Raw genomic sequence first — 14,564 nt, 5'->3', positions numbered from 1 at the left:
ACCTGTCTTGCTTTTCTTCGTAGCTTTATCATTTGACTTATTTTTTTCTTTATTGTCCTTGCAAAATAGGATCACACTACATCTTATATTTCTATTTAATCAAGATTTATTGAGTTCTGATACGTGTCAGATGCAGTGATGGTATTGGGAATACAACAGACAAGACAGATATATCCCCCTCTCCATAGAACTCAGAAAGATCTGCTACTCACTTTTCCCTACTGTATCCACCCCTCCTGATTTCTGTCTTTCGCTGAAATATTTTGAGACATGGGTTATTAACAGTACAGAGGGTCACAGGCATAGCACCTGCTTGCAGAAAGGGAAAGATTTCAGTTAGTACATGGAGTGGACTTTAGAAAGACTTCAGTGAAGTCCAGGTGTGTGGTTTCTGTTTCCTCCATTTGTTTTTTAAAGTGGGGATAAAAATGTGCTACTTGGAAGGATCAAATTTTGAACAGGTTCATTTTTTTCTTCAAAGCCAAGTCTATTTATTCATTAATAAATGCATTAAGGCTACTTTTTTGCAGATACTGTGCTAAATCCTGAGAATACAGCCATGAAGGAAATGTAACCTGGCTTTTAGCAGTTACTCTGCCTTGTGAGAATTTTCTTAGAGGGCACTCAGGTTTTCTCCTACCAACAAATAATTATTATTTAGGAATGTTAGAATCCTAGTTTTTGCTATTCCTCCCCACTTTTTTGTAGCATATTCTCCAGTGGACTAGTCATATGCAAAGTCAAACTTTCCCTTTATTGCCAGATCCACACGGCATTCCTTCTCTTTCAGTTGTACCATCTTTGATATGAAAATAATGTTACCGAAACCACTTCCCAGGATAAAACCAGGTAACAGTAGGGTATCTAGCTGGATGTTCCATTTCAATGACTTTCATTTAGATAGCATTCTTAATGTTTTTAGTTAAAATTCAATAGTTAAGGCCACGTTTTATATATATCTATATATCTATATATAGATATATAGATATATATACACATCCACTTCTATATGTGGATCTATTTCTTTTGGTGTATCTTTACATTGTGTATTTCTGTTACTATGGCCTAATATATATATAAATACAAAATACAATGAGCTGTCAGACCAGAAACCCCATCATTTGTCCTTTAGTTTATATGTCTGGCCTGCCAATATTCACATGTGCATTTGTAACCAAGACTATGAAGATGAGGAGGAATTAAATATCAGGACTAAACAAATGAACTAAATAATATAGATGAAACTCATAAAAAGGAAGATATGTCAAAACAAGAAAAGAATCAGTAGGAAATCAAATATATAACTTCAGAATTTAGATAGTCCCACAATGACCTGAAAGTAGGAATGTGAATACCAAAGTCAAATATAAATGACCTTTGAGTAGTAATTTAAAATTATTCATCTATAATTATTTTTTAAATGCTGTGTTTAAGAGAAAATGGCTAGTAGTTATCAAATACTTATAATATCCTGGAAACATATTTGTTACTATTGTTTATCTTTTTGTTTGTTTTGAGATAGGGTCTCTCTGTGTAGTTCAGGCTGGCCTCCAGTTTGCCAGCCTCCTGCCTCATCCTCCCAATGCTGGGAGAATGCTGTTTTAAGTGCTTTCCATGCATGAGCACATCATCATTATAACAACCATGTGAGTAAGGTATTACTATTTTCATATTATTTCATCTGTTTTTCAAATTAGGAAACAAATAGTGCAGTGGTTTAGTAACTTCTCCAAGATCACAAATCTTTATTCTTATTTAAGAATAAACCTGCATTTCAAACACAGGCAGCTAGGTTCCAAAGCAGTAGAAGTCACAAGAAAGTTTTTGAACAATCCATGCAATCATCAGTGAGATAATACTGTATAACATGCAGATGAACTCAACTGTCTTCTTGGGTTTAGACTAATAATGCATCTAAAAGTTCTTTCTTTGGAGACATACACAAACAGCTTAATTGAAAGAATATACGATAAATTCTAACTCTTAAAGCTTTAGAAGAACAAATTGACAGAGAACACTTGAGGATATTTGCCAGATCAGTAAGAAGGAAAGAACTTCTTCAACTCAAATAGTTGCTTGTATATTCTACAGAGATGTGCGTGTCATCACAGTCTTGTTTTGTCCATACACAGTATGCCAATCACTGAAGCAATGAATTTTGCAAAACAAAGATTTTATTCATAAGGCAGCTAGTTGAGACCCAGGTCTCAAACCTGACTCCCAGAGGATAGGATTTAAGGATATTTATGGAATAAAGAAGCATGGGTATGTGGTGGCACATGTCCGTAATCCTAGCACTTGGGAGATAAAGCCAATAAGATCAAGAGTTTGAGGTTAGCCTGGGAGACCTCATTACATAGGGAGACCCCTTTTCAAAAGGAGGGGGAAGAGGAGGGAGGAGGAGGAGAAGAAGGACAAGAAGGAGAGGAAGAAAGAAAAGAAGGAGTGGAAGGAGGAAGAAGAACAAAAAGAAGGAGAAGGAGAATGAAAACAAGAGGAAGAAAAGAAAAGAAGGAGAAGGAAGAGAAGACTGGTCTGAGCTATGGGGAAAGGCATTGGGGGTAAAGTGTAATCGGTCTGCACGTATATTATCTGTCTTCATAGTTCTTCATAGTACACATGATCTGAGGGTGAAATCTTTGGCTCTCTAACATCAAAAGGTCACCCGCAAGACAGCTGCACATGCTGTAGTGAAGAGCTGGTGGTTTCTGAAAAGGGGCCTTCAAGTCTCTGCACCAAAACTTAAGCCACCATTATGACCGTCAGAGGGGCTGTCCACAGTAGAGCTAGCTGGAGATGAACAATATTGCTCAGCTATGTAGCCCCAACTCAGCAACTTTTAGAGTCAATGAAAAGCAAGTAACTAAAATCAAGTTAAAAGGGCTATTTAGGTTTTCCCACTATTTCAAGATGAAGTTTGATACTGCAGGAAAATGTCTTTTTTTTTAAATTTATTTACTCACATGTGCATACATGATTTGGATCATTTTTCCCCACTGCCTCCCTCCCCCACTTTCTCCCCCTTCCCCCCCCCCCCCCCCCCCCCCCCCCGCTTCCAGGCAGAACCTGTTCTGCCCTTATCTCTAATTTTGTGGAAGAGAAGACATAAGCATAATAAGGAAGACAAAGCGTTTTTGCTAGGTGAGTTAAGGATAGCTATACAGAGAGATTCCTAGCATTGCTTCCATGCAGAAATGTGTTACAACCCAAGTTAATTCATCTCTAACTGACCTTTACACTGGTTCCTGAGCCCCTTCTCGTGCTGACCTCTGTCACTTTAAGGTTTTCTGTATCAGTTCCTCTGGAAAATGTCTTTTAAACCTACCTATGAACTCTTATTTAAAGAGTATGAAAAATCACAAGTGCTACTCAGACCTAACTGAGGTCTCATTCAGGAAATATTGTTGATTGAAATAGTATTTAATATTCACCCAGATGTTCTTGCCACTTTCCTTTCTTTATTTCTAAGAAAAATATTTGCAACATTTAAAAACTGAATATATAAAAGTATTTTAAGCTGAGCATTGTGCATAACCATTGATTTTCATCTTGTCTCTAACCTCGGAGGCTTTGTCTCCTCTAGTGTATCAGCACTGTAAATCAGTTGTATAGGTACACAGTGGTAACTATCTTGTGAAAAGCCTTAAATAACTAGATAAACAGTGCAGCTGCCAACCTAAAGTCATCCTACACTTAGGAGTGAGTGGCCCAGGAAATTTGCTCTTTGTCATTTTGACTTGGGCTTAAAAATGGACCTGGGCTGCATTCCAGCTCAAAAAGCCGTTCACTTCCAAAGACTCCTAAATTGTCCCAAGGAGCTTATTTTGGCAGTAGATTATTTGTATTTGGCTGGGCATCCTAATAGCAAAAGCTGTCTGCTCTGGCAAGCAAGGGCTGTGGCAGGATTTAGAATTACCATCCCCAGTGTTTTTTCTTGATGAGGTTATTTTTCAGAAAAGCAATCCCCCAACCCCATTTAAAAAGTGACACTGGATGAGGGCTCTGCGGGTGGTTTTCTTGAGCTCATTAATAGCTTCCCATGGCAGGTGACTATTTTATTGTGTCACTGGCAAATTTTAAGGAAATGATAATCAGCACCAGATTTTTCCCAGAACAATAGTCCTAATGACATATTTTCTTCTGTACCACAGCTAACAGTTATTGGGCTATGGGAGAATGTGAGATTGTAGATTAAAACAATAAAGAGTGATAAAAAAAATAAGAGTGATAAAGACTTTCTGAAAGATTTTCTTTTAGAGGACAGAGTGTGTAGGAACTTGAAGAGTCAATCCTTGTTTATGAGCACAATTGTAAATGTCTGTTGTCTGCCACAGACAGGACTAAGTTCTAGCATAGTACCTGAAACACTATTAGTTAAATGTACAGATAAAGGTATAACATGTTAGTTGAATGTACAGATAAAGGTATAACATAGAATTAAGTAAGGCATTATTGCATCAGAGAAGTCCAAAATTAAGAAATATGCATAAGATCTAAGGAAAACAGTATTAGAAGTTCCATTTATATTTATTTTTATCTCACTTGTGTGTGTGTGTGTGTGTGTGTGTCTAGCATTACCTTAATTATGTATTACACATACATAATTGAACACAAATGATTAGATGTAAATTCAGGATGTTTGTTCAAAATAGTTTTACTGATGGGGAGGATATGCTCAAAATGCTGTTCTACTTCATATTGCTCCAGATTTGTCTGTCAATCAAAATTACTTCATTTAATTTTGAAAGAATGTAGTAAGAATAGTATAAATATACTTGTAGCATCAAAGAAATGCTAGAGAAAAATACTATTGCTAAAAGCCAGATGATTGATCCTGTTCAATCTTCATCATTTTGTGAGGTGGGTAACTCCATTTTACAGATGATGAAGCATAGGAAGCATTTCTTGTACTTGCTTCTGTTTTCTGGAACAGAGAATTGGTATCATTTTTCCTTGTTTGATGAAACTACCAGAGAAGACATGTTGGCCTGTTTAAGAAGGTTATTAATTTTGGAGGGTCAATCTTTAAAAATAGATACAGGCCTGTTCATGTTATCTCTTTTTTCCCTGTGTGAGTTTTGGTAGATTGCTTCTTTGAAGGAATTGTCCCATTTCACCTAAGTTATCCAGTTCGTTGTCATAGAGTTCCTTATAATATTCCTTTGTAGTCTTTTTAATGTTAATGTGATGATCTGACTTTCATCTCAGTATTGGTAATTTAAAATTTTTCTTTTTTCTTGATTAGCCTGAGTTTATCAACTCTCTTGGTGTTTTCAAAGAGGCAGCCTTTAATTTTATGGATTTTCTGTTCCCCTGTTTTCATTGATTTCTGTTCTGGACTTATTATTTCTTTTCTTCTACTTAATTTTGATTTAAATTATCCTTTTTTTCTAGTTTCCTAAAGTGGAAGCTTGGATTGTTGCTTTAGATCTTTTTTTCTTTTCTACTGTATGCAACACTGATATAAATTTCCCCATTGGCACTGCTTTTGCTGCATCCCACAATTTTGTTTTATTTTCATTTTTATTAAATTTGAATTTTTTTTCATTTATAAAGACTTCTTTCCTTCATGTTTTTTAAGAATTATGTTATTTAATGTTTCAATAATTTGGGGTAATCTCCATCTATTTTTTGGTATTGATTTCTAGCTCAATTCTGTTGTCATATGAGAACAAATTTGTATGGTTTCTATTCTAAATTTGTTAAGGTATGTTTTATGGGCCAGGATGTGGTGTGTCTTCATATGCATATATATGGTGTGTCCATATGAATTTCAGAAGACTATACATTTTTGCTGTTGTAAGATAGTATCTAGATGTCAGTCACATCCAGTTAATTGATAGTGCTGTTCATCTCAAGTATACCCCCGCTGATTTTCTACATGGTGGATCTGTTAGTTGCTGATAAAGGGGTGTTGAAGTCTCAAACTGCAATTGTGAATTCATCTGTTTTTTTCCTTGCAGTTCTATCAGGTCTTGCCTTATGTGTTTTGACACTGTTGCTCAGCACAAATGCACTAAGGATTACTATATCTTCTTGGAGACTTGATTCCTTTATCATTATGTAATGACCATCTTTGGCCCTGAAACTTTTCCTTATTCTTAAGTTTGTTTTGTTCAAAATTAATACAGCTACTCCAGCTTTCTTTTGATTAGCGTTAGCTTGATATATCTTCCTCATCTCTTCACTTTCACTTTTTTGTGTTTTTATATTTAAAGTGTATTTTAGAGAAAACATATTGTTGGGCTTTTTAAAATTATTCTTATTACATATATTAATTATTCAAGAGGGTTTCATTGTGATATTTCCATACATGCATATACTTTGTACATGTATGTGCTTTGATCAAATTCACCCTATTATTATTTCTTACCCCTCTCCCTTTTAAAACAATTTTCAACAGATTTCATTATTCTGTCTTCATTCATCCATCTATTTTCATACATATACTTCGTGCATACATATACATATGATAGATCACATTTTCTTTATTCATCAGCCAATGGTTAGCTGGACTGACTTCATAATTTGTCTATTGGGGATAGTGCTACAATAACTATGGGTGTACAGGTATCATCTCAATCATATGCTGACTTACATTCCTTTAGATATATGTTGGGCCTTCTGTTTTGATCCTTTGTGTTTTATTGGGTTATTTAAACCACTCACATTTAAAGTGATTATCAATATAGTTGGGTTAGTATCTACTATATTTGTGACTGTTCCCCCTCCATTGCATTTGTTCTTTGTTTTGCTTTTGTTGTTGTTTTTCCTTGTTTTCTACTTTTTCAGGATTTTCCGGTTTTAATTAAGCATTTCATATGCTTCCATTTTCTCTACTCTCTTAGCCTATCAGTTATACTTCTTTAAATAAACATCTTTCAGTAGTTAGTCTAGAGTTTGTAGTATACATTCACAAGAAGTCCAAGTCTACTTCCAAATGCTACCACACTGCTCCTAGGTAATGTAACTACTTTATGACAGGTGTTTCCACTTTCTCCCTTCACACCCTTATAGATAACATTATGATCATTCATTTTCCTTGTCCACAAGTTATAACCAATTATATTGTTATTATTATTATTATTATGAACAAAAACTAAATAAAAATTTTTACCACAAAAAGGAATGAAATTTTATCATTCACAAGTAAATGGATGGAACTGGAGAACATCATCTTAAGTGAAGTTAGCCAGGCTCAGAAGGCCAAAAATCACATGTTCTCCCTCATGCGGACTATAGACCTAAAACAAATGCGGTAATATCATTGGGCATGGGTCACACACTAAGGCGAGAATGCATACAGGAGGCATAGGGAAAGGGAAGGAAACCTAAAACTTGAATGTGGTTGATGTGCTCACTACAGAGGAGTGAATATAGTAATCTTAAACTGGGAGAGGCCACTATGGGAAGGGGACCAGGAAGTAGTGAAGAAGTCTGGTAGATGAACCAATGTGGGTTGCAATACACATGTGCATGGAAGCAATGCTAGGAATCTCTCTGTATAGTTATTGTTATCTCAAACTAGCAAAAATTCTATGTCTTATTGTCTCTTACGTTTTCTCTTCAATAAAATCAGATTGGGGGAGGTAGCCCAAACAATGTATACATGTGTGAATAAATGTAAAAACAATAAAATTTTTAAAAAGAATAAAAGTAAATAAATAAATAAAAGCTTTTATATTAACTTTATTCTTTATGTAGCACTGAATTTCTAAGCTTTATCATTTTTCTTCCTTCTGAAAACTTGTTTTAGCATTTCTTGTAAGCAAGAATACATTTTTAAAGTTAAATGAAATTTTTATATACATTTACAAAAACAAAGCTATTCATAGTTCTAGATTTCAGTGTTCACCAAGTTGCCGACATGAAAAATCACTATCATGCTTCTCAAGGATGCCTAACCTTTATATGCTCAAATTTATGAATTATTTACTTCTGCAAAATGTTCCCAAGATATCACATACAACTGTTGCAAATATTGTGCTAGGTTTGGACTACCTCCATAATTCCAATTTGGAACAAAAAGAGAGCAAGAATATGGATACCAATCACTGCAGGAAATGAAACTTCATATATAAAATTATATTGTATTCACGCTATCCACAAGGAAAGGTTATGTTCATATTAGTTAATTTGTCTTTTATTAAGCATTTTTATTGCACATGTTCTGTTCACACTCAATTATAGTGTCCGTCACAACCTACCATGTTTCATGTCATTTGGACAAGACAAACATGGAGCAACAGACATGAAACATTTTCCTGGGACCTGAAGAGTATTAATTATAAAAACAAATATTTAAGAGTAGGGGTTCTAATGTACCAGAGTGGAGAGCCAGCTCTAGTAATGGAGGTAGCCATGTACCAACATGCTCTTTAATACACTTTAGTGTGTGTGTGTGTGTGTGTGTTTATAAATTAGGGGATCTAAAAAGCTGGGCCCAGGACAGAGGTCTTTCTCTTCTAGGCCTTCCCAGCAAAAAAGTTTCACCCAAAATTCTCTCTATTAGTGGATGGCCCATTTCTAAGAAGAAACTTACCCCTTTGTATAGTCTGATCATTTGTTTACTATGCTCACTGTTGGTTTAGTAGCTGCCTCTTTAGTGACTTTGCCTGTTTAACATACACGAGGAGCATCCACTTCCAGCCTCAATCAAATGCTGCTTTGGTGGTCATGCAATGAAAAATTATTTCTCCCCTGTTCCGTTCATTTGAATCACCTCCATGCTGCTTACCATACTCTACCCTCTATTATAATTATTTGGATGTATCACCTGTTCTTTTCATTCATTCAGCCAGCACATATTTATTTTGCACAAAACAAAGTACAGACCCCCATAAAGCCAAGGTCAAAAGGTTATATTGTATTATATTGCAAGCTCCTTGAAGGCAGGTGACTATGTCTGAAGTTTGTGTTGCTCAGAGCTTCTTGCAGGTGCCTTCTGTGTATATGACTTTCAACTGATGAAGGTTCTAAAATTTATTTCCTAATTTTGTTTTGAGACCATAATGGAAACTTTGAAACGCAATTAAATAACATTTATCTATCAATTTAACATAATCTGAATAATAACGATAATAATACAAAATCAATAAGATCTCTGTGGTAATCTTTCATCTTTTTCCTCCTAGGATTTCCAAACTGTATTACCATCATTTGATCTCTTCTCAAAGTTTGGGAAATTGTATTCAAAAGCTGGACAAATTGTTTAAAGGTATGCATTTTTGCTACAAGAAGTACTTCAAAAAGTATACCAAGTAAATAATTATCAAATGAGATTTATTTAACTGTCAAGTATTTTAAAAACCATACTATAAAGAAGCAGAGATCAGGAGGATTGTAGTTCAAAGCCAGCACAGGCAAATAGTTCCGTGAGACCCTATCTTGAAAAAAACCTTTCATAAAAAAGGGCAGGTAGAGTGGCTCAAGGTGTAGGCTCTGAGTTCAAGCCCAGTACCACAAAAAACAAAAACCTATAATAATATTTGTGTATTGTAAGACTCTGTAAATTCCTTTCATTCTAATCTGATGGTTTTCACCATTTAAAACTAATGGAGGAGGAGGTGAATTCAAGTATGATGTATTTGATACACAATAAGAACTTTTGTAAATTCCACAATGTACCCCCACCCAGCACAATAAAAAAAAAAAAAACTAATGGATTTTATTTTTCAAATCGCTTCAAAAAATGTACTAAGTAGAACTGACAAATATCTGAAGTATTCTTTATCCTTAAGTTAAATAATATGAGTAAGTTTTACACAGTACAATGAAAAAATACTGCTCAGTATTGTATGGTACATTACATACATACATACTGTATGAGAGGTACCTTAGGAAATATCAAAGAGATGGAGTCTCAGGTCTCTAATTATCAAAGTTAATAGAATAGACAAGAGCAAAGATAACCATTAAAATTTAAGAATAAAATGAGCTCTCAAGGAGTGCTGTTTTTAATTGCTAAAGTAGTTTAGAACACAGAAGTGACTGCAATTGAAGCAAGGTAAATACAAGGTATTGTGGCCTTTTTGGCCTAACTTAAAGGAGGTTTTGAAGAAGGCAGCGAAAGTCACTACAGTTGAAGGGAAAAGGCATGACTGCAAAATCATACCATTTAGAATTCTTCTCAAACCAAGAACCAAGAGGAAAGCACTGGCCCATTGGGAAGGGCACAGAGTAGATTCCAGGAACTTAAAAAGTTCCTTAGATTTAGGATTACCATTTCCTGAACTATACATGTAACTTTGAAGTTTTCTGGAAGTTAATATGCTAAAAGCAAATACCAATACCTACTTCTTCACTGCTCCAAAGGAATACATGAGGGAAAATGTCAAGTACTCCCCATGAATAGAAAGGTGTGTATATAATACCAAATGGAATAGCTTTTTCAAATGTTTATAAAGTATCATTACCCATTTGAGCATTTATATTGTATTTGTTAACCCAGTATGAAGCAGACAAAATAAAATTTCATATTTGTAGGTGACTTCAGATTTTAATTCAAAGATAAATTAATCTCATTTATAATGGTGAAAGACTGAAAACTACTTAAACACTCATAAATATATGCTAAATTAAATAAATGAAAACACACACAATGCAAGTCTATCCCAATGTTAAAAATGTTAATAAAGATCTGTGCCTATTAAATTTTGATGTTTTAACAGCTAAAAGTGTCAAAACTAAATACTCCAATGGGAATTATTTGTTCTACTGTACTAGTTACAAAACATCTTGACTTTATTCTATTTCATTACAATAATTTAGAAATAATTATCTTTTTTCCAAAGACAAAATAATTACTTGTTAAACTACTTATGCTGAAAGACAAGGATGAGTTGTTTCATCTTATTTTTAATTACGAAAAGTGTGCAAAAACACAAATACGTGATGGAATTTCAAAGCAAAATTGTTAACTCCTCTTGAATTTTTAAGTATTTTGTGAGTTGATAGTACTATCAAAATGTCATCTCTTGCTCTTAGGAAATGAGTGGCTGGTGTTTAATTTTGGTAAGTGAAGGGCAGCAGCCTTAGTTGGGGCTCTCCTATTAGGATTTAATTTCACCAAATACAACAAAGTGCTTTGTTCCTTATAAAGAAGGCCAAGTGCACCAAACTTTTGAATAAAGATGTCTTAGTAATTTTTAGATCTATTTGACTCCTCCAGCTTCAAGGCAGTTCATCACTTCACTGTAATTCACCTGACGCTGCCTCTTACACCCAATACTGTATTTTCCCCAGCAGTCCAATTAGAAATAGTGAAGTCTATCCAATCAACCTTTTTTTCCTTTAGCATGTCTGCGTTTACAATAAACAGAGCCTACGCCTACCTATTATCATTAATGCACTAAGCTGAAATTGCTCAGAGAGAATTCAATTTCAAATACATATTTTAAAAAGCTAATTTCTGACTAGGATAATATGACTCCGTTTAATTTCTTTAATTTGTCTTTATAACTGGTCACTTTTTGTAACCTTTGATGGTTTCCCAAAAGCAATTTCGTCTAATCAGAATATGCTATGTCCTGTCAGGGTGCTTTGCCCTCCTTTTTAGCTCCATTCATCTTTCCAGACAGAAAGTCTCTTTAATGATTAGAGAGGAGAAAAATGATAGAGCTAAGGTGAAATCATCAGATGTGATTTTATGAATAGGACACTGTATTCAGTTCAGTCTGGCATCAATGTGAGTTTTCTTGTTTTATGTGCTTCTTAATGTTCTCAAAGTCTTCCTTCCACTAGGCTTTGGTCCAAGCTGTCCTGCTTAAAAAAAAAAAAAAGTGGCTCTCTCTTGAGCCAGATGAGATGAGTTTTAATTAAATTATGTGTTTGGGATGAAAAGACAATACACATTTACTCTTCTTTCATAGGAATCTGGCATATGAATAACTCAACAGCTGAGGAAAAAATAAAAATGAAAGTGAAAAATAAGTATGGCTAACACCTGCATTGGGAAAGGGGTAAAATTCTATTGCCATTTTTGCAGAGGAAATAGTATCTTAGCAGCTATGTGAAGAAAAATGACTTACATGAAAGGAGAGTAATAATCAAGCTACATGTGTCCCTGCTGGGAGTTATAATTTTAACCCAATAAGAGAATTATTAAACCTGATCATTCAGCCTGGCATGGTGTGAATTTGTAACTCTTTTGAATTTACGCATAGTGAATTAGCAAAGAAAAAAAAATACTTCAGCAGCTTTCTCTTGGTTAGATTGTCCTTTAACTAAATAAGATGCTATGTTTTTTCATAACAGAGGCAGATTTTCTGGATGCTTTTTGTACCTAGAGGCACACATGATCAAGAGTGTTAATCCAGGGGCTGGAGGTATAGCTCAAGTGGTAAAGCGCCTGCTTTGGAAGCATGAGGACCTGGGTTCAAACCCCAGTCCCACAAAAAAAAAAAAAAAAAGAGTGTTAATCCAGATCTATAGACATAGATCAGAGAACAGGATAAATCAGCAGGACTATAAATGAATCAAGGCAGAGGCTGTGTCCTCCCAGACATTAACAGAAAGAACTAAAGCCAAGAGAGAAAGATTTAAATAGAGAATTTAAGAACTCATGTTAATGAGATTCCTTTTCCTCTTTTGTTGTAGTGTTTCATTTTTAGAAAACAAAAGAAGACGAGATGTAAAAATAAGGTTAAGATGTGAAGTGAGTGGGAACTAGAAGACTCTACTGCCTGGAGTTCTGGATTCTACTGCTGTGGCTAAAGAGTAACCTTGACCTGAGTGTATTAAACTCTGCGCTTTTCTCTTTATCTCTCTTTTCTGTTAGAAAAAAATCTAAACCATTTCTGACTTATTAAAACCTTTATAGTTTAAAAGGAAAGCATAAATGAGGGTCCTAAAGGAAATACACCTAAACCAGACTTACTAAGATTCAATAAACTATGATATTTTACAGCTCTAGATATAAATTAATTATAATTTAGTGTGTGTGCAAACACTTAAATTTGGGTCTTTTACCTTGAGAATGCCTGTTAACAACTTCAGCCCTTGGTGACCAAAAGTGCCATAAATAGTTCTACTGAAGTGTCATATTCTGACTCCCTCACCCTGGTCGCAAATGATGAGCCAGTGTTGGATACTCAAATTAAGAGCAGCTAACATCTAAGTGGGAATGATGAATGATTTGAAGTAGGAATAGTAGGACGTAGTTGGCATAAAAGCTCTTCCCTGAGGGAAATAATGACTCATTAGGCCAATTAGCTCTCTCTCGGGTTGCTGAACTTGAGACACACAGACACAACAGACGTAGACTCCTGAGTGTGGAAACAGAAGCACAGGTGCCATCAAATGAAGAAGACACCAGCAGGTCTCTGCTTGGAAACGAGTAATGAGGTTATCTGGTTGCTAGGGCTGTCTGATCCAGTACAACACTGAGCCGTGATTAGTTTCCAAGAAGCTAGGCTTTTATAAGGTTCCTGTTTTTTTTTTTTTTTTAATGAGAGGACTGACTGAATTTTCCTGGAATCTTTGTAAGTTAATTCAACAATTGAGATTCCCAGATCTTTTAGTCCTGCCCCACATACATCCTTACAATAAAATTCCCTCTAGAGGTAGCCTAAGTGAGTCTTTGTTTCTTGCATCTGAAGAGAGTAACACAAATCTTATTGCATATTATTTTGGGCTTGGAGCCAATGATAGCTCAAGGGATCAGAAATATAATTTATTGATCATAAAGGCTTTAAATTTAAAATTGCTGGCCAGCAAAAATCCAGGTTCTGAGGAACATTATAGGCAAGTGACCTGTTCTTCAACAAATAAATTGCAAAATGGAGAAAGAAAAAGAAACTGATTAAAAAGACATTGTCAACTAACCACATATTATATGTGCATAATTTTTGGCTCCTGATTTGAATAAACAAACTGTAAAAAAATAAAAGACCTTTGGAGACAACTGGAAGTTTTAACACATCATACATTTGATTATATAAAAGAAATATTATTAAGTTTTAGGTGTAATAGTGATATTGTTTTGTTTTAAAATGTCATTATCTTTTAGAGATACATATAGAAATATTTACAGATGCAATAATATGACATCTGAAATTTAATTAATGAGGCACAGAGAGGGCAGAAGTGTATATGAAGGAATATTATCTAAGAGTTGATTATGGTTAAAGCCTATCCCTCATAGGCTATATGAGGGATTATTGTATGGCTTTCTCAACTTTTATCAAATTTTATTTCTAAACACATAGCAAAATAAATACCTGGCCATATCCATTGAATTATGAAGCCGTTTCCTCCTGCAGGCTTGCATGAGTGACAATAGCCCTAAAGGAACCAGGTATAAATGGCTTTCACTGACTTTGTGGACAATGTCCTTTCAGCCACCACCTCCTTCTGCCACCTTCTGTTTCCTAGAAGCTCCACCAAGCACAGATCCTCACAGATTTACCACTAAATGATTTTTCTCATAACACACGAAATTAATTTTATAAGCAAACCTGGTTGTATCATAGGCCTCCACTTTCCATCCAGGATAAGGTTATAAACCATAAAGGAATTTGTAGACTCCTGTGTAATGTGTCCTTGCTTGCTCCACAGAATCCTAC

At 34.8% G+C, this 14,564-nt stretch overlaps 1 protein-coding gene across 1 annotated transcript in view; it reads left to right on the top strand.

Moving 5' to 3' along the window:
- Spata17 (spermatogenesis associated 17) overlaps positions 1–13,864 on the top strand; it is a 203,674-nt gene extending 189,810 nt beyond the window's left edge. The window contains exons 10-11 of the mRNA XM_074048977.1: positions 9,135–9,217; positions 12,598–13,864. Of these exons, the coding sequence (XP_073905078.1) occupies positions 9,135–9,215 (81 nt within the window). The 3' untranslated portion in view covers positions 9,216–9,217; positions 12,598–13,864. The remainder of the gene's footprint in view (positions 1–9,134; positions 9,218–12,597) is intronic.
- Positions 13,865–14,564: the final 700 nt, after the last annotated feature.

Source organism: Castor canadensis, chromosome 11, assembly GCF_047511655.1.
Source record: "Castor canadensis chromosome 11, mCasCan1.hap1v2, whole genome shotgun sequence".
Classification (NCBI taxonomy): Eukaryota; Metazoa; Chordata; class Mammalia; order Rodentia; family Castoridae; genus Castor; species Castor canadensis.
The sequence above is the reverse complement of the archived record's forward strand: the minus strand, read 5'-3'. Positions and strand labels throughout refer to the sequence as shown.